General features: G+C 43.5%; 1 protein-coding gene across 1 annotated transcript in view; it reads left to right on the top strand.

Moving 5' to 3' along the window:
- Window positions 1–7,378: 7,378 nt before the first annotated feature.
- Window positions 7,379–20,404, top strand: part of IGBP1 (immunoglobulin binding protein 1) — a 28,072-nt gene continuing 15,046 nt past the window's right edge. Inside the window, exons 1-3 of the mRNA XM_025982851.2 lie at window positions 7,379–9,517; window positions 9,874–10,167; window positions 19,084–19,279. Of these exons, the coding sequence (XP_025838636.1) occupies window positions 9,327–9,517; window positions 9,874–10,167; window positions 19,084–19,279 (681 nt within the window). The 5' untranslated portion in view covers window positions 7,379–9,326. The remainder of the gene's footprint in view (window positions 9,518–9,873; window positions 10,168–19,083; window positions 19,280–20,404) is intronic.

Consider the following 20,404-nt stretch of genomic DNA (forward strand, 5'->3'; position numbering starts at 1 on the left):
GACCAGCCTATGTTTTCCTCGGTTCTATGGGGCCATTACAGGGAAACCCCTTCAGTGGAAGAGAAATCTAAGCTCTGAGTAAATTGGCCAGCCTCTCAGCCCCTATATCATTGGACCCTGGCTCAGAGATGAAAGTCTGAGGATGGTAGCCAGGTTGGATCTGGTACCTCTGGTAGAGGTACCTGCCTCTACCACTTGGCAGGTATCCTGCTGGGTGCCCTCCACCCATTCACCCAATTCATTAGTGCCAAACCCTGTTGGGGGATAGAAGAGCTCAGGTCTCACATGTATTGAAACACAAAAACTACTGTGATTTCCTTCTCTGGTCCTGGCTCTCCTTCCCTTTATAGGCAAGCTCTTAGAAAAACTTAGTTGCTGATTGCTCCCTCTGAAAAAAATCCCTGGACTTTATCCCTTGGTCTCCATCTCCATTTCCACTACAACTTCTCTGATTGAAGTCCAGCTCAGCTCTCACCTGCCCTCCTTCACAGCAGCTGGACTGCTAAGCCAGCAATTATAGCCATCCACTGCCTTGCTTTATGCTCTTTGATGACTCCCCACTGCCCAGCAGATCAGTGCAGCCTCCTTCACCTGGCATGTGAAGCCCTTTGTGATCTGGCCCCTGCTTATCTGTTCTTATTTCCTGTTATTCCCCCACAAGAAACATGCATTTCAGTCATACTTAAGTAATTACAGTTATTGGAATATGCCCATGCTGTTTCACACCTCTCTGTTTGCATATACCATTCTTTCTTCTTGGAATGCTCTTTCCAGCTTGGCTTTCTGGCAGTTTGACTTTCCTATAAGCTGCAGCTGAAATGTCATCTCTCTCTTTTGAAACCTTCCTTGACCTTCTACCTTTCCTTGGCTTTAGACTCCTAGTCACCTAGGTGGCACCCTCCTCATCCTCTCTGGCCAGTTCTTGTCATGTCTGGTCTTACTTATCCCCACCCCAGCCCCTGATTTTTTTCCTCTTGAGGTTTATTCTATATCAGGAACTCTGCTAACATTGTACATACATTATCTCATTGAATCTTCACATTACCATTATTGTCCCCATTTTACAATAAGAAAACCAAGGCTTGAGGAATCTAGGTCAGTTACCCAACATCACCCAGGATACAGGGTCAATAAGCAGCACAGTGGAGATTCAAACCCAGGCTCACTCAAAAGGCTTAACCCTGTCACTAGTTTTAACCCCTTCAAGTGCTGTAGTAATACTAGGAGAGGCTTGCTGGGTAGAAGCAGGGATGAAATTCCTTTGGGTCCATGTGCCCTGATGTCCTAGAAGCTACAGAAGTGATCTTGGGGCAGCTTAATGGTCAGAATCTGTAACTTAACTTCTTCCATCTGAGACAGAAAGCAGGGTGAGACAGGAAAGAAATTAGTACCTTTCTCTTTTTTTGAGGGGAGGGGCAGAGGGAGAGAGAATCTTAAGTAGGCTCCATGTCCAGATCTCACAACCCTGAGATCATCACCTGAGCCAAAATCAAGAGACATACACCTAACCAGCTGAGTCACCCAGGCACCCCAGAAACTAGTACCTTTCTAAGAAGAAAAAGATAACAAAGCTTCAGGTACCTACACTGCTTATTTCAACAGCCCACACAATATCCCCTGGCCATGCCTAGACAGAGAAGGTCAAACAGTCCTGGGCAAGACTGACAGGTGGCAGGGAGAGGGGATCAGGAAGAGCAAATGAGGCCAGAGTTCAGGCTCCAACTGCCACCTGGTGGTCAGCCTTAAAGAGGCAAGTGGATGGGGCTGGGGTGCTGCCTTGGCCCAAGCCAAGGGGCTGAGAGGCGGCTCAAGTGGGCTGGCCCCTGGTTCACAGTATTCATTCAATCACTCATTCATTCATCCATCTTCCCACTCATTTCTTCATTCAACAAATGTGTATTATACCAGGCAAGTCGAGGCGCTGGGAATACTGCAGTGAATCAAACAAAAATGCCTGCAGTCACTGTGCTCCTATTCTAGTGGTGGGAGACAAAAAACAAGGAAGTAGATGACATGGTATGGTGGATGGTGATGAATGCTATGGAGGAAAAGCTGGGCAAGGGGTGAGCATAACCTTTGCCATTTTAAATAAAGCCACACTGAGGTGAAAATTGAGAAAAGACCTGAAGGAAGTGAGGGAGTTAGCCATGGGGTTGTCTGTGGGAAGAGGATTCTAGGATAAGAAAACGGCCCAGGAAAGACCCTAAGGTAGGAACGAACATATGTGATTGAGAAGCAGTCAGGAGGCCAGTGTGGCTGGCTAGAACAGAGTGAATAAGGGGGAAGAGTGATAGGAGATGAGCGCAGAGAGGTAGGCAGGGGTAAGATCATGTGAGGCTCTGAAGGGCTGTTTTATATACTGAGTGAGATGGGAAGCCATTGGGATCACCCAAGCTGGCAGGTGGCACTAGGCATTCTGTCTCAAAAGCCTGTGCTCTGCAGTACTACTGGGATAGAACATAGACCAGAACAGGAATGAGATCCCAGAAATAGCCCCATACAAATATGCCCAAGTGAGTTTTGACAGAGATATAAAAATTGAGTACAGGAAGAATAGTCTTTCCAACAAAATGCTGTTGGGGCAATTGGACAACCATAGGTAAAAAAAGAAACCTTGACCTAAACGTCCTATCTTATACAAAATAGAACACAAAATGGATCATTTATGGATGACTTCAAATGTATGACTTAAATGTAAAACATAAAATTTAAAAACTCTCAGGAAAAAATATGAGAACATCTTTGGGACCTGGCGCTAGGCAAAGAATTTTTAGGCTTGACACCAAAAGCACAATTCATAAAAAGAAAAACTGATAAATTGAACCTTGTCAAAATTCAAAACTTCTGCTCTTTGAAAGAAATCTTTTATTCTCTCTCTCTCTCTCTCTCCCTCTCTCTCTCTCTCTCTCTCTCTCACACACACACACACACACACACAAATCAACATTCACAGCAGCTTTGTTTAGCCCAAAACTGGAAACAACCAAGATGTCCTTCACCAAGTGAATGGTCAAACAAACTGTACATCTCTGGAATACTACTCAGCAATGAAAAGGAATGAACAGGCAGCAACTTGGATGAATCCCCAGGGAATTATGCTAAGTGAAAAAAGTCAATTCAAAAAGGCTACGTACTATATAATTCTATTTGTATAGCATTCTGGAAGTTCTAGAGATGGAAAACAGATATGTGGCTGCTAGAGATGAGGGGAGGCAAGTAACCAAGTGTAGTTATAAAAGGGCTACACAAGGAATCCTTGTGATGACTGAGGTACCTTTTCTGGGGCTGTGATACGTGAACCTCCACATGTGACAAAACTGCACAAAACACACACACAATTAGTTCATGCAAAACTGGTGAAATCTAAATAGGCTCTGTGGATTGTCTCTATGTCAGTTGACTGGTTTTGATACTGTACTACAGTTATACAAGATGCCAGCATTGGCAGAGGTGGGATGAAGGATGCCCTACAACTTCCTATGAATTACTTCAAAATAGAAATTTCAAAACAAAAAAACCCTAGAAGAGACCTCGAAAGATTCTAAACAAAACCTTGGAGTGTTTTATCAGAAAAGTTTGAGGACCTCCACTATGCCAGTTTATTTATTTATTTATTTTTTATTATTTATTTACGATAGTCAGAGAGAGAGAGAGAGGCAGAGACACAGGCAGAGGGAGAAGCAGGCTCCGTGCACTGGGAGCCCGACGTGGGATTTGATCCCGGGTCTCCAGGATCACACCCTGAGCCAAAGGCAGGCGCCAAACCGCTGCGCCACCCAGGGATCCCCACTATGCCAGTTTAAAAACAACAAGAACACCCACAAGATTGACCAGCACTCATACCTAAGAAATCAATGAGAAGATCAGAGCTACTATGATCTGACATTAATAAGGGGGGATATCCAAGATGACAATGTGCCCAACATTCTTATTTTACAGGTGGGAAAAATAAGTCTCGGAGATAGGAAGCTACTTGTCCAAGGCCATATAGCAAAAGAGAATGATGGAAATAAAAATCCTTTTGGTTCCCAGTTTCAGTGAGGATGATAAGGGGCTCAGTGGGAGCAACAGGCAAAGTGCCTTCATCTCTGTGAACATCTCTTCCTTAAGCTCTGCAAAATGGCTGGTGGTGAGTTCCAGTACTTAGCCCAGTGCCTGGCACATAATTGGTACTCTATAAACTGTAGGTTTAGGAAACTAAACCTCTCTTTTTGAGAGAGGGGTCACCATGCCTTCAAAGCCAGGAAAGACAGAGACAAAGACTGCGGCCACAGCAAGGAGTCACCCCCACATTCCAGCCTTCCCTGAGTTCTAGACCTTTAGTAGAGATTGATCCTGGTACTATCATGGGGGTAGGGCTGAGGGTCACCATGGAGATGACTGGGGAAGGGGGATGAAACTTTTAGTTTCTATGGTGACAGCCTGAGAAGCGGGATATGATTTGGCAGAAAGGTTGAGGAGCATGTAATTCTTTCCACAGAGATGGGGAGGGAGCTTTCTGAGGCTCACTTAGGGGTGGAAGTAAGAGAATCAGAGAAATGAAGCCTCTCATTTCCATGGTGACAGATGGGGGAGGAATTGAGTCACCTAGGGAACCTCAGGAAGTGAACCTCTCTCTGATGCTAGAGGGCTACTGGGGATTCACTTAGACCTATTGAAATATTTTCACTGTTCTTCCATGTACCACCTCAAGTCATCTCTCATATCACCTGCATGCCCCCATACTTTGGGAAAGGCTGGACAACTATATCTACTATAGTCCCTTTCAGAGCTACTGTGGAGTTCAGTTGACACTTTTAGTTCTTTCAAAATAAGTGTTATACAAATGAGCATGCAGTAGCCCCTGCTTGCCTTTCATGATCCATGAGTGCAGATGGTTTGTTTGCCTTGTTCATTCCAGTGCCTTAGAACAGTGTCTTGCATTTAGCAGGCATTCAATAAATAAAGTATGAATGAATAAATCACCTACCTGTTGTTGCTTTTGACTGTAAGTTCCAATCGTAGGAAAATGGTTCAGGCTCCCGCCACATGCTCAAGACTCAGTTTCAGCATTATCTCCTTTGAGGAGTCCTTCTATGAACCTTCTGGCTAGGCTCCCTTCCTGGGGGTTTTCCATCACACCCTCCGTGTGTCCCTATAACAGCATTTACCACATTACACTGAAATCATTTGTTATCTCTCTCTCCTTCACCTTAGCTATTAGAGCCTTAGGAGCAAAGACTATGCATATGTATATCACAGCAGCTAACACAGTGGCTGGCCCACTAAAATACACACAATAAATACTTAATTGAACCAGATGTCTCCCTATAGTTTTTGCCAAATCTACACTTCCCTGGCTGACTATATGTTTTCCATAACATGGACCAGCTTACTGATTCAATCTTATTTCCTTTTGCTCTTAACACAGATCGTTTACATGTTCGTGTCCTCTTTTGTTCTCCACCAGGGTCTATAAACTACCCCCTCTTCTGTAGTATAGTGTAGTGGTTAAGAGCTTGAGCTCTAGAATTGGATCTAAATTCAATGAGCTGGGTTCAAATCCCAGTATAAGCCAATACCACGGGCCAGTTACTTTAGCTTCTCTGAGCCACAGTTTCCTCTTCTGTAAAACAAGGTTGTAACAACATCTATTTCTCCTGGAAGTTGTGAGGGATTCATTGAGAAAATGCATGTAGAGTACTTTGCATAGTCACCTGGAAGAAGTGAGCACTCAGAGAAGGTTATGCATTATTATTATGGCACGTGATTCTTTTAACGTTGAGTCCCTCCGTAGCAGGTAGTGAGGTCAACGAAGACAACAGGGTCTTAACTGAGCTCCACAGTAGCTCTGAAAGGGACTATTGTATAATTGTCCAGCCTTTCCCAAAGTATGGGGACATGCAAGTGATATGAGAGATGAATTGAGGTGGTACATGGAAGAACAGTGAAAATATTTCAATGGGTCTAAGTGAATCCCCAGTAGCCCTCTAGCATCAGAGAAAGGTTCACTTCCCATGGTTCCCTAGGTGACCCGACTCCTCCCCCAGCTTAATAAACTTGCCACTAGTTAGACAAATTCAGATCTCAAAAATACTTGGTGAAGGGGTGCCTGGCTGGCTCAGTCGGTAGAGCACTCAACTCTTGATCTTGAGGTTGTGAATTCGAGCCTGATGTTGGGCACAGAGATTACTTAAAAAAAATATTTGGTGAAGATAGTTTGAACCCTAAGGATAAACTAATGATTCCCCAAATAATTTCTGGCAAGTTATAGCCTGCTCTTGGCTTTACCTAACATAAGTTGATCTCATTTAGTGCTGTTGCTGGCATTTCAGGTCCAAATATCTGTAGAGTATTAATCAGTTGCTGGCATTTCAGATCCAAATATCTGTAGGGTATTACTCGCTTGGGACAAAACAGCAGCTGATCTCTAAAGCAGACTAAAGAAGATCTAAGATGCCAAGCACATCAATTCAGACAGGCAGGGAAAGGTCTACTTTAATGTTTCTCTCATCAATCACACAATTGGTTTTCCAAGATCACAAATCTGTATTAAGATCCACACATGACCAATGAACACCCATCATGTCTATCAGGGAGTCACACCAGAAAATACATGCAGTCATCTCAGTTCTACAGTCATGTATAGGTTACTTAAAATGCTTTCCACTGTTCTCCTGAACTCTAGTTTCACCTCATCCCAACTCACTCTTTATACTGTTGCTTAGTTAATCATCTTAGCTGTGTGACCTTGGGCAAGTCACCTGACTTCTCAGTGTCTCAGTTTCTTTATCTGCAAAATGAGGGGGCTGTGCTAGATTAGTATTTTTTATACTGTGTTATTTAGAGTCCCTTGAGTCCCTCAGAGGTACGTTGGTGCCTTTGGCACCACTGAGCAGGTTGGGAGAAGAGGTGGGCCAGAGGCTGAGTTGTCAGGCCTCTGTGTATCCACTTTAAAACACAGCAGCTGTTTTAGAAATTATGGGCCCCTCTCAAATCTGGTTTGGAAAATGAATTCTGCTATTACAAAAAGTTTAAGTACCATTATGTTTGCATGATTTCCAAGGGATCTTCTGGCTTCCCTAAAGTAGGATTTTTTAAAAAATGGCTTTTAATGATAATGTGTTTATACACAGAAACACAGTAAGCAATTCATTTTTATTACTACCTTTTTTTCTAACCACTTTTTAAGCTGTTATCTCAAAATAAGATATGACACAGTACTTAACATGACAATTTAAATATGCACTCTGACGTCAGTTGGCAACTCCCATAAAGACTGTCATTTTGAAAGCCATAGAAAAGGGGCATACAAAAATAAATAAATAAAAAAAAAGAAAAGGGGCATACAAAGTTGAGGAGCAAATTCAAATTCTGCATATATTTGTTTTTCTCTTAGGCAACAGCAACTGCATGGAAACTGATTATCCTTAGTCTCACAATTACTGAGTTTCCAAGTCTCCCCAAGTACTATCTTTCTTCTTTGTATTCCTGGCTGAGACTGACCTGGAAAGTTCAGTTTACTAGAGTAATTAGAGGTGCCAGACAAATCAAATAGGTAATTCGTCAGAGCCACCTTTCTTCCTCAGCTTCTAAAGCTGAGGGATTGCCAGGTGAGGTTTATTAGAAGATTTATGGGTTAAAAACAACTGAACCTTAGAAGCCACTGGCTTTGTCACAACTGGTTGGGCAAGTCGCTTACCCTTTCTGGTCTGTTTTTTCCTCTGCTTTTTGAGGTCTCTTTCCAGCTTTGAAATTCTCTGACTGCATATCATGTCTGAGAAGCTTTCTGAAGTACTCTTAGCATGGAATGACTTGTCATTGCTTAGTTTCCCAACAGCCTATGCAATACAACAGATCCCCTGGTTCTGTACTGTCCTATATTGCCCTCTAGTTGTTTTTACGTGAACTTTTTTTTTCTTCTCCACTATAATTAGTTTAAAATATATTTAGTTTAAAAAGCTTATTTTCCAAGTTAGGCAGTGTGTATTCTGCTCAACTTAGACCCCCTAGGACAATTTGGGGGCGTGTCTGGAAGTAACCCATATATATTTATATTGATCCATTCAAAGCAATGACACCCCTTTTGTCAAAGTCCTGGAATTCTATTTTTACATCAGTACTGTCCAGTAGAAATATAATATGAACTCGATATGTAATTTTAAGTTTCCTAGTGGGCATGGTAAAGTGAAAAGCTACAACTGAAATTAATTTGAGTATCTTTAACCCAACATATACAAAATATTAACATTTTTACGTCTACAAATTGAGATAATTGATGCTCTTTTTTCCGTGATGTGTTCGAAATTGGGTATTTTACATTTCCAGCATATCTCACCTCAAAACAGCAACATTCAAGGTCTCAATAGTCCCATATGGCTAGAGCTATCCTACTGAACAGCGCAGCCCTACACGTTTGGGCGAGTCCCAACCGAACAATTATTTTTCCATTTTTAGGACACTGAGCACTAGATAAGACCCAGGCACTAGGTTAGCCGGAGGGGTGTAAGAATTAATTAGACTCATTCTGGTAAGGGAGATAGCTTGGGAAATCACTAGCTGTAACACACTGTCGTAGGTGTTCTGACAGAGATCTACAGAAAGTAAAAAGTTTCAGTTGCTTGGCGGGGGAAGGGGGCTCAAGGAAGGTCTCACAAAATAAGTAACTTTTGAGAGGAAGCTGGCTATGGAGTGACTAGAATTGCAGGTTACCGGGGGGGGGGGGGGGGGGTGCAGGGGGTGCGTGTGTGTAGGAGGGATGACGTGAAGAGGACGGGCGAGGATTGGCTGGGAGAAGCCCGGGGCTCTCGCGGCTGCTGGATGGACGGAAGCCGGAGGGGGGCGCCACTGGCACTTCGCACTTGCACGCGCAGACGACCGAAGCCGGGGAGCGGCGTTGCTGCGGGACCTCTGGCTGCCCCGGCCCCTCAACCAGGGGAGCGCCTCGAGAGGTAAGGCGCGCTCCTGGCCGGCTCCCGCAGCTCGCTCTGAATTCCACCTGGTCACGCCAGGGCTAAGTTCAGAGCCCACGGAACTTCCCAGCCCGGCGTCAGCGATGGGCAGCGACCCGCAAAACAGCACCCGGTGCTGTGCTTGATAGTTTGCTTGCTTTTAGCAGATGCCTACTACTTGTGATAGGCAGCCGCATGCAAAAATGAATCTATGGAAACAGTTGCCAGGGTCGGCGATCGACGGCTTCCGGAAGTTCTTTGACCCTTTGGTAACAATGGAGCGACTGGACCAATACGGCCCTCCTTCCGGTTTCGTTTGCGCTCACCGAGTTCTTTTTTCCCACGTTTGCCTTTGACCCCGGAAGTGAGGTCTTCCGCGTTCCTCCCTCTCCCAAGATGGCAACAGCCGAAGACGAGTTACTGCTACCGCGGCTCCCCGAGCTGTTCGAAACCAGCAAGCAGCTTCTAGACGAAGTGGAAGTAGCGACTGAACCCACCGGTTCCCGCATAATCCAGGATAAGGTGTTCAAGGGACTAGACCTCCTTAACAAGGCTGCCGAAATGTTATCGCAGCTCGACTTGTTCAGGTATGGGGGACAGGGTAATAACGTCTGAGAACGGAGGTAATAATGGTTACCAAGGGTGGAGCCATTGAGCCTGGGTGGAGGAGACCCTTTAAAAGGCCTAGGAACCATTCCTACCTCCCACTGCGATCTTATGTAGATCGTTTATTTTCCACCTGACTTCGAGATAGTTGATATCCCACGACTCTGCTCCCTAGGTTGGCTGTTTGCATAAGCATTGGGTGTGAGTGGTCAGCTACTTTAATTCCTCCTGCCTTCTCCCGCCACACACCCACCGCAGCCCTCTCCTCCCCCTGGAAGCAAGGGCTACAGTGTGAATGCCCGTCCAGGCTTCACAGCCTCCTCTTTGCTCTTTCCAGCCGAAATGAAGATTTGGAAGAGATTGCTTCCACTGACCTGAAGTACCTGATGGTGCCAGCATTTCAAGGAGCGCTCACCATGAAACAAGTCAACCCCAGCAAGCGTCTAGATCATTTGGAGTGGGCTCGAGAACACTTTTTAAACTACCTAACTCAGTGCCAGTACTATCGTGTGGCAGAGTTTGAGCTGCCCAAAACCAAGAACAACTCAACTGATAATAACACTGCTAGTTCCTCCATGGCCTATCCTAGCCTCGTTGCTATGGCATCTCAAAGACAGGCTAAAATAGAGAGGTGGGTCAATAGCTGTACCTTGAGGACTGCCCAGTGGCAGTGCTTTGGGGGTGGTGCATGTTTTTTGGGGGTGGTGAGGGTGAGTGGTATCTGTCACTCTTGGTTCATATTGAGCATTAGGCCCTGGTGAGAGTCAACCCTCCTGAGTATTTCAAGACACCTCTGCTTTTGATAAGATGGTCATACCTAACCATCAAGCCCCTGCTACCTTGTGGTTCCCAGCAGTAGAATCTAGTTTAGCATAGCATCTCCCAGTCTTTTCCCACATCACAGCATAACATTATTCATATGTACAATGGGGTAGATCTCTCTGAAGGGCACAGCGTCTTGTAGCAGTAATCCACTGATGATCCACTGAGTGAGAAGTTCTCAAAGAGTAATGGATCAGGTGTGTAACATCCTCAGCTGATCTTAATCCTAGCACAGCTTTGTTGTGTAACCTTGAACAAGTTGCTTACTCGCAGTTTTAAAAAACATTTAATGAGTGCTCAGTATCTAGGAGCTACTCCAGGCACTGGAGCTAGAAACTGAGTGTGGGTGTTTGTATGAGTATGGGTGGTCTCCACCTATAGTCTGGTGAGGAAAAGCAAAGTAGCCATAAAAAATGATATGATAGATAAATGCACAGGTACTGTGAGAGCAGACAGGAGGGGCACCTAACCAAAGAGAGAGTAGGAGATAGGAGAAGGCTTCCTGGAGGAGGTAACTCCTGTGATGAATAGGAATGTCATCTAGAGGACGAGGAGAGAAGTGCATTAGCCAGCAGAGGTAATAGCGTTAATAAAGCTACAGAGAGGGATCCCTGGGTGGCGCAGCGGTTTGGCGCCTGTCTTTGGCCCAGGGCGCGATCCTGGAGACCCGGGATCGAATCCCACGTCGGGCTCCCGGTGCATGGAGCCTGCTTCTCCCTCTGCCTGTGTCTCTGCCCCTCTCTCTCTCTCTCTCTCTGTGACTATCATAAAAAAAAAAAATTTTTAAAAAAATAAAAATAAAGCTACAGAGACATTAAAGATATTAAGATTACAGTGCTAGGGTGGGGTGTGTGGATAGGGAACAACTGTAAGCAATTAGATAATGCTAGAACATGTAGGCAGGTGGAGAAATGGAAGGAACGATGCTGAAGAACGTTGTGGGGTCCAGACCAAAGAGAGCTTGGGGTGTGAGGAAGGTGAAGGAACAGCCCTGCTGCTAAGAACTTGGGGAGGGATTGAATCCCAGTTCCACCATTTAATCACTCTCACTTTGAGTAAGTTGCTTAATCTCTTGGTGCCTTAATTTCCCAAGCTGTAAAATTGGATAATAATGGATCTTTCTTCATAAACTGGTTTTGAAGATTAAAGGATTAATACATTAAAAGCACTTAGCACAGTGGCGGATGCAGTAAGTACTCAAAAGTTGGCTATTGTTATATCTTTGTAGCTGAGAACAGATTGTGGAGTCAGAGACCTGGGTTTGAGCCCCAGCTTCACTTACAAGCCATTGTAATTTGGGTGACATATTTAACCTTTCTGAGCCTCAGGATTCCTCATGTGTGAAATTATGTGCAAGTAATAAGGGTACCTGTCTTGTAGGATTAAGAAAAATAGGATAGACCACACAAAAACAGCATAGTATCTGGCACGTAGTTAATACTCCGTAGATGTCACTTACTAGTAGGCCATCCTAAAGAACCTAAATTTTGGTTGGTGACTGGGATCCACTAGAGGTTTTTGGGGTTTTTAAAAGAGTAGCATGGTCATGTTTGCATTTTTTTTTAATTTTTATTTATGATAGTCACACACACACACAGAGAGAGAGAGAGAGAGAGAGAGGCAGAGAGAGAAGCCGGCTCCATGCACCGGGAGCCCGACGTGGGATTCGATCCCGGGTCTCCAGGAATCGCACCCTGGGCCAAAGGCAGGCGCCAAACCACTGCGCCACCCAGGGATCCCCTCATGTTTGCATTTTTAAAAAAATTTTTATTTATTTATTTGTGAGCGATAGAGAGGGAGAGACACAGGCAGAGGGAGAAGCAGGCTCCATGCAGGGAGTCCAACGTGGGGACTCGATCCTGGGTCTCCAGAATCACACCCCTAACTGCAGGCAGCGCTAAACCGCTGCACCACCAGGGCTGCCCTGCATTTTTATTTTTATTTTAAGATTTTACTTATCTGAAAGAGAGCGCACATGAGCAGGGGGTAGGGGCAGAGGGAGAAGCAGTCTCCCCACTGAGCAGGGAACCCAATGTGGGGCTCCATCCCAGGACCCTGAGATCATGACCTGAGCCGAAGGCAGACACTTAACTGACTGAGCCACCCAGGCGCCCCTCATATTTGCATTTTAACTAGCACACACCGGCAGCAGTTAGGAAGCAGTGTAGCAGAGTTAGGTCACAAGTGATGAGGCATCACCACAGCAATGGCAAAAGAGATGAGAGGGATATATTTATTTACAAGGGTCGACCCTTCAGAAAATCTGCTGATCAGTTGGTTCTGGAAGGTGGGGTATGGAAGCAACAAGGGATGTTTGTCATAGGTGGATGGCTTGCAGAACTCCTTAAGATGGGGAATAGAGGAGGAAGAACACATCAGGGGATAGGAGAATGTATGAATTCAGTATTGAGCCGTGTTGCATTTAAGGTATTCTAGGAGTCATCCAGGTAGAGGTATCCGGTAGTGTGTAGCTCACAGGAGAGGTCTGGGCTAAAGAGCTGAAAATTGATTCATTCATTTGGCAAATATGTATTGGCCTTTTTTTTGTGCCAGAAACTATTCTAAGTAATGGAGAACCAGATGATATCCATGCCCTCGTGAAGCTTTTATTTTGGTGGAGGAGACAGACAATAAGCTAGTAAATCATGTAATTTCAGGTGATATGGTCTATAAAGAATAAGAAAGTATGGTTCAGGGTTATTTTGTGACAGTGAATAATTTTTGAGAGAGTAGGATAGACTGCTAGGAACTGGAATTCAGCATCCTGTCTTTTGTCAGAAGATGAGGGCAACCCATTGGCATATAACAGAAAGTTTCAAACAGTGAGTTTGGTATCCAAATAATTATAGTACATCCAAAAAAGGCCTGTAAATGCTATAGAGATATACAGGGTGGTAGAGAAAGACCAGGAAGTAAGCACATCTGGTTGGAGGGATGAGGATGAGGTTTCAGTATGTAATACATTTGAGATGAGCCTTGAATTGTGCTTGAAAACAGAAATTACAGATTTTCCTGAATATAAAAGTAATAATACTCATTGTGGAAAGTTGGAAAAATAATATTTTTAAAATTAAAAAGGGCTTAATCCTAGCACTCAGAGATCTTTGTTAACTTCCTGATGTATTTCCTTCCAGATATTTTAGTTAATAAATTTGGAGTAATACTGTATATATAGTTTTTTTTTTATCCTTTTCAAGCCTAACATTGTATTGTGAGCATTTCCTCATGCCTTTTGAAACCATGGTATTTAATGGTTCCATCCCATAGTTGTACCATAGTTATTTAATCTTTTAACATCAAATACTTAGACTATATACAGGTTCGGGGTTTTTTTGTTTTTGCTCTTCGAAGTAGTAGAATGAACAGACATCTTTAACTGCATCTGTCACTGTTTTCTTAGGCTAGATCTCCAGAAGGACCAGTAATTAGATCAAAGCATTTGAATATTTTAAGACTGTTGATATAACAATAACAAAGTCTTAGAATATGTCCCTTTGCACTGGTCTTAGATGTTAACACTTAGAAAATCCAATTGGGAAAACCAAATAAGGTATGTTATTGTTTTTATTTGCATTTCTTTGGCTAGGAAGCTTTGTCTTTGAACATTTTTTTAAATGTCTGCCGGACAAAATAATAGTGTTACCTTTATGCTAATGGATCCCACATTTAAATCACTAGCTCAGACCTTTCCTGACCTTCAGACTGCTACTTCCAACACCCTACATGGATGTTTCACAGACATCTCAAACTTAACAGGACCTAAATTGAACCCTTAGTTATTTAACCCCTGATGTGCCCCCACACCGTGGTCTTCACCATCTTAGTGAGTGGCACTACAATTTGCCTAGGTGTTTAAGCCAGAAGCTAGGAGTTAGCCTCAGTTCTTTCCTTCTGATTCTCCACATCAGTCCACCAGCAAGGCCTGCCAATTCTAGCTACAAGATGAATCTTAGGTCCTGTTTCTCTGGATCTCCACTGTCATACCTCAGCGTAGGCTGCTGGCACTTCACCTGGAATAGCTAAAACACTAACTGCAAGGACCTGCGCAATCTGGTACCTGCTTCTCTTCAGTCTTCCCTCGTTCACTAGACTCCAACCATAATTGCCCTCTTTTAGTTCTTTGCACAGACCCGGCTCCTCCCCTCTATAATCTTTGTACATGTTCTCTTTGCATGAAATGCTCTTCATTTTTCCGTCTTGCTGGGCTTTGTCTTTGAACTCTAGTAGAATGTATACTCCTTGAGGGCTGGAGCTGTTTCTTTGTTTACCGTGGTATGCCTAGCACAAGGCCTAGCATATGCTTAAGAAACATGTATTGTTGACAAGCAGGAGGAACAACATGAGCAAAAGCCCACAGCAGGGTAGTTTGCAGTATATACAGGGAACACAGAATAGTTCAGCAGAAGCTAAGACTACTGTGGTCGGAGGTCTGTGGAAAGAAGCGATGTGTATAGAATCCTGAAAGGGAAGGGAGAGGCAGAAAGACAAATTAACATGTTATAATAGTACTTCAGCTGGAAAGAAGAGAGGAAAATGAAGTGACAGCTGTCAAAAGTATTATTTTGCAAGAAGTGTTTATATGATTAGAAAACACATTGTTGAGATCCTTGTTTATTTTCTATAAGTCTTCCCCCATGCCATGACTGTACATACTGATATCATCCTACATAAAACATACCTAAATGGTATAGCATATCCTCTCTCAAAACTCCTTTCTTCACATACCCTCTCTCTACTCTGATTCTCATTTATGAGAGTGTGAGTCTGGTTGATAAACTGCACCTCCGTTCTTGTGACAGAAATAAAGAAGTAGAAGTTGGGTAAGTAATGAGTCTAGTGTTTGACCTAACTGAACTTCGATTCTGAAGTGACAACTGGGTAGCCATGTCCATAGGCAGGTGGAAATGTAACTAAAACTTAGGAGGCTGGTGACTAGTGTGAAAAAATTTAGGAGCTTTGGTGGATATGGATAGTTTACCAGGGAAAAACATGTAGAGAGAAGAAAAGCCTAGCATAAAATCTTGGGGCAAGTTAAGGGAGAAGAAAGAGGAATCAGAGGTAAAATACCCAGCAAGATATAGATAGAAGTGCTTATAGAAGCCTGGGGAAGAGAGAGAGCAAATGTTACGTACTCTGAAACTTCTCCCTGTCAAGCCCCCTCCCAGATACTGTAGCACATCATTTGTGTTACTTATCACAGTGTAACTATCATTCTCTAGATTTGAAACTCCTAAAGGTCAGAGACTTCCACTCACTGCATCTTTAGTATCCTAATTGTATCATTGTATCCTTGGGGCCCAACCCAATAAGTAGGTACTTGAAGTATCTTGGGAGAGCGGATAGAGTGGTCATCAGAAAAATGGAAGCAGTATGGTATTACACATAAAGCCTGAACTTTGGAGTCAGATGGACCTGGAGTGGCCAATCCAATTTCCTCCACTTAATAGATGGGGCATCATCTAGCCCCTGCTGGCCTCCTTTTTCCTGTCCCCTAACGGCATCTGTATTCTCTCATTGCTAATGAAGTACTTTCGTGTGCATTGTTCCATTTGATCCTCTTAACCCCAGGAAGCAGATCTTGTTACCTCCATTTTAGAGCTAAGGAAATGGGATAAGAGAATTTACTTGTCCATAGATAACACACCTCCTAAGTGTCCAGGCTAGGATTTAAACTCAGGTCTTCAAATTCCCAGTTCGCTCCACTATAGCACAGAAAAGAGAAGAGTGGTCATTTGAAAGGAGAGAACATAGATTGAGGGAAGATGTTCTCTAGGATAGGGAAGGGCACCAGTAGAGTGAAAAAAATGCTGATGACAGGATGATTGTTAGACTGAGGCCTGGGAAAATCTGGGTAGGGAACAGGATTGATAGCAAAAGTGGAATGGTAAAGACATCACCCTGGTAAAAACAACGTTAGCTCCTTAAAGGTGAGGAAAGATGAAAGTACAGAGATTTTAAGGTCAAGAGGGAAATTGAATTCTACATTGGCTGGCTATCTGGTGACTGATGGTGGCATGGAGTCCACAAATGATGAACAAGAGGGTAGTTGAGCAAGGGTGACCACTCAGGCAAAGTTCGATCATCTGAATTTGTTGTTGATTCATGTGACACAAGTCTATAATTTGTTAGCTCTCTACAGCAGCCTGAGAACAGCAAAAGGGAATGGGGAGAGTTGTCCAGAGTCAGAAGGGTGACGGGCATTCTAAGGCGGTAGGCAGTGTTTCCATGTAATGGCTCACCATGGGAAATCTAGAACCGTGATAAAAGGTCTAGGACAGTGGTTTTCAATCTGTTTCTTGGAACTCTAAGAATCCACCACACAGTGCCTGGGCATGAGTAGGGGGTATGTTAGGAACCGTCCTCTGATTAACTAAAGTGGATTTTTATCTGCTACTTACTGGATTTCCAAATAAGCTCTCATAAGAAGAAAGGGTTCTTTTGCTAGGACAAAAAGGTTTAAAAAACACTGCCCTAAAAAAAGCAGGAGTGGAGGAGCTAAAGTTTCAAAGATGACAGGAGAGAAGTCACAGAAGGAAGGAAATGAAGAAGCCTTTGAGTGCAGTTAGACTGCGAGCTTGCAGAGAATGGGAAAGGAAGCACACGAACCTTATTCAGAGGATCAGTAGACTGACCCAGAATTTACTCTGGATTATATACATTCTAAGGCTCTGGTAGGTTTTTTCCTGTTGTAGGTACATCCAAGAAAGAGGGTGGGGGTAGGAGTGGGACCAGAATTAAACGTTCTCAAGTAATATCTGTAATAGCATTCATGAACTAGTAGTTTACCTTTGTGGTATTTTGCTCAGAGGCTACTGATGATGATGCTGTGTGACAGTTATTTGAAACATTATATAAATTACTCCACCTGTTGGGTAAAAGGAGCAAAAGAACCTAAAAAGTCTACATAATAAAAGAATGTCTCCAGAGCAGTGGTTCTTGACTTTACACGGGTCATGGACCTTGTTGATAATCTGATGAAAACTAAAGACCTCTTCCAGGCCAAAAAAAAAAAAAAAAAAAAGGTAAAATTCTGCATAAAATTCCGGGGAATTCATGACCCATCTCCCCCTAAACTATATCCATGCACCTCAGGTTAAGAACTCTAGATTTGGGTGAACACCTGCAGAGGAGCATCTGATTCTGGAGATAATAGAGTGGGGTTCCAGTCATAGATATATCAAAAGACTTTTGTTGGAAATCATGGAACTTTTCCTTGACTTCTCTCGCCTTTGCCCTCTCCCTCTCCCCCTCAAGCCCTTACACCCAGTAAATCTTTTATACTTTAAATACATGCAGATCTCCCCACCTCCATATTTCAAGTCAGTGTCTCATCTAGATTGTAGCACTATATCAGTTGATTTCCGTGCTTCCATCCTTGCCTCTCCCCTCCTCCTCCCATAGTCTGCATTCCACACAACAGCCAGAGTGGCCCATATAAAAAAAGTTTTCATGTCACTCTATTCATGTCATGTATTCTATTCAAAAGCCTCCAGTGGCTTTCCTGTCTCAAAATATCATGGTATTTGATATTTGGGGTCTTACAGCCTACAGGGTTCTACAAGTTGTAGCCCTGGCTCTCTCACTTCATTTTACTATCATTCTTCTTCACTCTATGCCAGCCACACTGGCCTACTTTCTATTTCTCAAACACTTCAAACCAAGCTTTCTTCCACTCCAGGATCATCATATTTGTTACCTCATAGAACCTCTTGCAAATATTGGCATGGCTTGTTTCCTTATTGAAGTCTTTGCTGCAATGTCACCTCCTCCTGATCACCTTGTATATAATAGCACTTCTACTTTTGTACCATCATTCTGTCCACTTTACTTGGCTTTTTGCTTCTTCATGGCACTTACCACCACCCAACTCATCATCTCTGTTCTTTTGTCTGCTTCCACTAGAACGAGAGCTTCAGGAGAGCAAGGACTTTCTTGTATCCACTGTTGTGTGTCCAGCACTGAGAATAGTGCCTGCCACACAATAGGTACTCAGTAATACTTTCCAAATGAATGATAGATGACGTATTAGAATACATCCTGAAAAAGGCAGGCAGGATGGCTTTGAGTCTTTAAGTTATAGTAACATGAGTCAAGGGGCAGCTCAGTCAGTAGAGCCTCCCATATTGGGTGTAAAGTTTACTTTAAAAATGTGATTGTATAGACAAAAAGCACTGAGTATAGCACCTTGTACTTGAGAAAAATAAAAGAGAGTGTTTCCTTGATGCTCTTAGTAGAAGGATGAGCCAGAAGAGCTAAGATTATTTTGCCCTGAAGAAAAAATGACCAATTTTTTTAGGCTATTTCCCAAGGAATTCCTGTGTCAGTGGCAGGTAAACAACCCCTAAGAATATGTGACTCTTTGAAGTGGCAGGTCCCAAATGGACATTGTGTGATACTAAGTATCCACCTTAGTAAGGATTAATGTAATAAAATTACTGAGGGACTTCCATCTCTAAAGATGAGGAGAGAGGGGTTGCTCAGATCAGGTTACTTCTGTATTTTTCTGGCTTTAGAATTTATTTCTCAGCCCCTACTGATCCCTACCTTGTCTTGGCAATCTTGAAGACTTGCAGCCTTGGTGGTGAATTCTGGGGTATTTTTGCCAAAGTGGACACCGGCTTACTTACTGCCTGGTCACTTGCAAAGGTAAACTCTTAATGTGGCCTTCTTTGAAGGAATACCTCTTTATTTTTAAGTTCATGGGTAATGCTTTTCTGTGGAACAGATACAAGCAGAAGAAGGAGGTGGAGCATAGGTTGTCTGCACTGAAATCTGCTGTGGAAAGTGGTCAAGCAGATGATGAGCGTGTTCGTGAATATTACCTTCTTCACCTTCGAAGGTGGATTGGTATCAGCTTAGAAGAGATTGAGAGCATTGACCAGGAGATAAAGATCCTGAGAGAAAAAGACTCCTCAAAAGAGGTAAGCCTGGTCACTGCTTAAATAGCTCAAAAAGCTACTATCAGAGATTTGAACGTCCTACAGGAGAGTAATCAAAATAAAATCCTTTTAAGTCTCCATAAAATCATTGTTCTTGTTAAGATTAGTGGAGGAAGGCTGAAGGTTCATCAGGGTAGCCTTCTCTCTAGCTTACAGTAGTGCTCCCCAGTGCTTTCTCACCTGTAACACACTTCTAGCCATGTATAATTTCGTGACATGCCACAGGGAAGGAGACTTCTCAGAAGTAAAAATTGGTTTTGGCTGGGGGTGCCTGGGTGGCTCAGTCGGTTAAGAGCCTGCCTTCGGCTCAGGTCATGATCCCAGGGTCCTGGGACCAAGCCTTGTGGCAGGCTCCCTGCTCAGTGGGGTGCCTGCTTCTACCTCTGCCTCTCCCCCCCACCCCCAGCTCGTGGTCTCTTTCGCTCTCCCTGTCAAATAAATCAAACCTTTAAAAAATTGGTTTTGGCTGTGGGAAGTAATAATTGTTGAAGGAATGCACAGGAACGTGAGCCTTTAAAATTTGTCCTTGACTATGATAAAGGAGAAGAGGAATGGGATAGGAATGGAGAAGAAGAGTGACACTGGAGGAGAGTGAGAAAACAGTAGAAAGAAGATAAAAGGAAAGATTGAGTATTTAGGTTGGGGGAGGAATCAGAATTTAATCTTACACAATGATGCACTCTCACATTCTTAGATCCTCCAAGTATGAGACACAGAAGTACTTTCCCATGCACAAAATGTTAGATATACTGATAGATAAAATCCGATGAGACACAGCTTTGGCTGTCTTTGAAAATCATCATCCTGTTTTGGAGCTGCTGCTTCAGAAGTTTAGGCTCTGCTGCCACTTATTTTTTGGTGCAAGATTCAAACATGGATTGAGTTGAATTTATCAGCTCACCACAGGCATTTATTTAAGACCTCAGAGAAGCTTTTCTGCTCCTTTTTCTTTTCATTTTACTTATTTATTTGAGAGCGCACATGCAAACACGAGCAGGGAGAGGGGCAGAGGGAGTAGACTCCTCGCCGAACAGGGAACCCAATTCAGGGCTCGATCCTGGGACCTCGGGCTCATGACCTGAGCCAAAGGCAGATGCCTCACTGACT

This window comes from Vulpes vulpes, chromosome X (genome assembly GCF_048418805.1).
Source record: "Vulpes vulpes isolate BD-2025 chromosome X, VulVul3, whole genome shotgun sequence".
Taxonomy (NCBI): Eukaryota; Metazoa; Chordata; class Mammalia; order Carnivora; family Canidae; genus Vulpes; species Vulpes vulpes.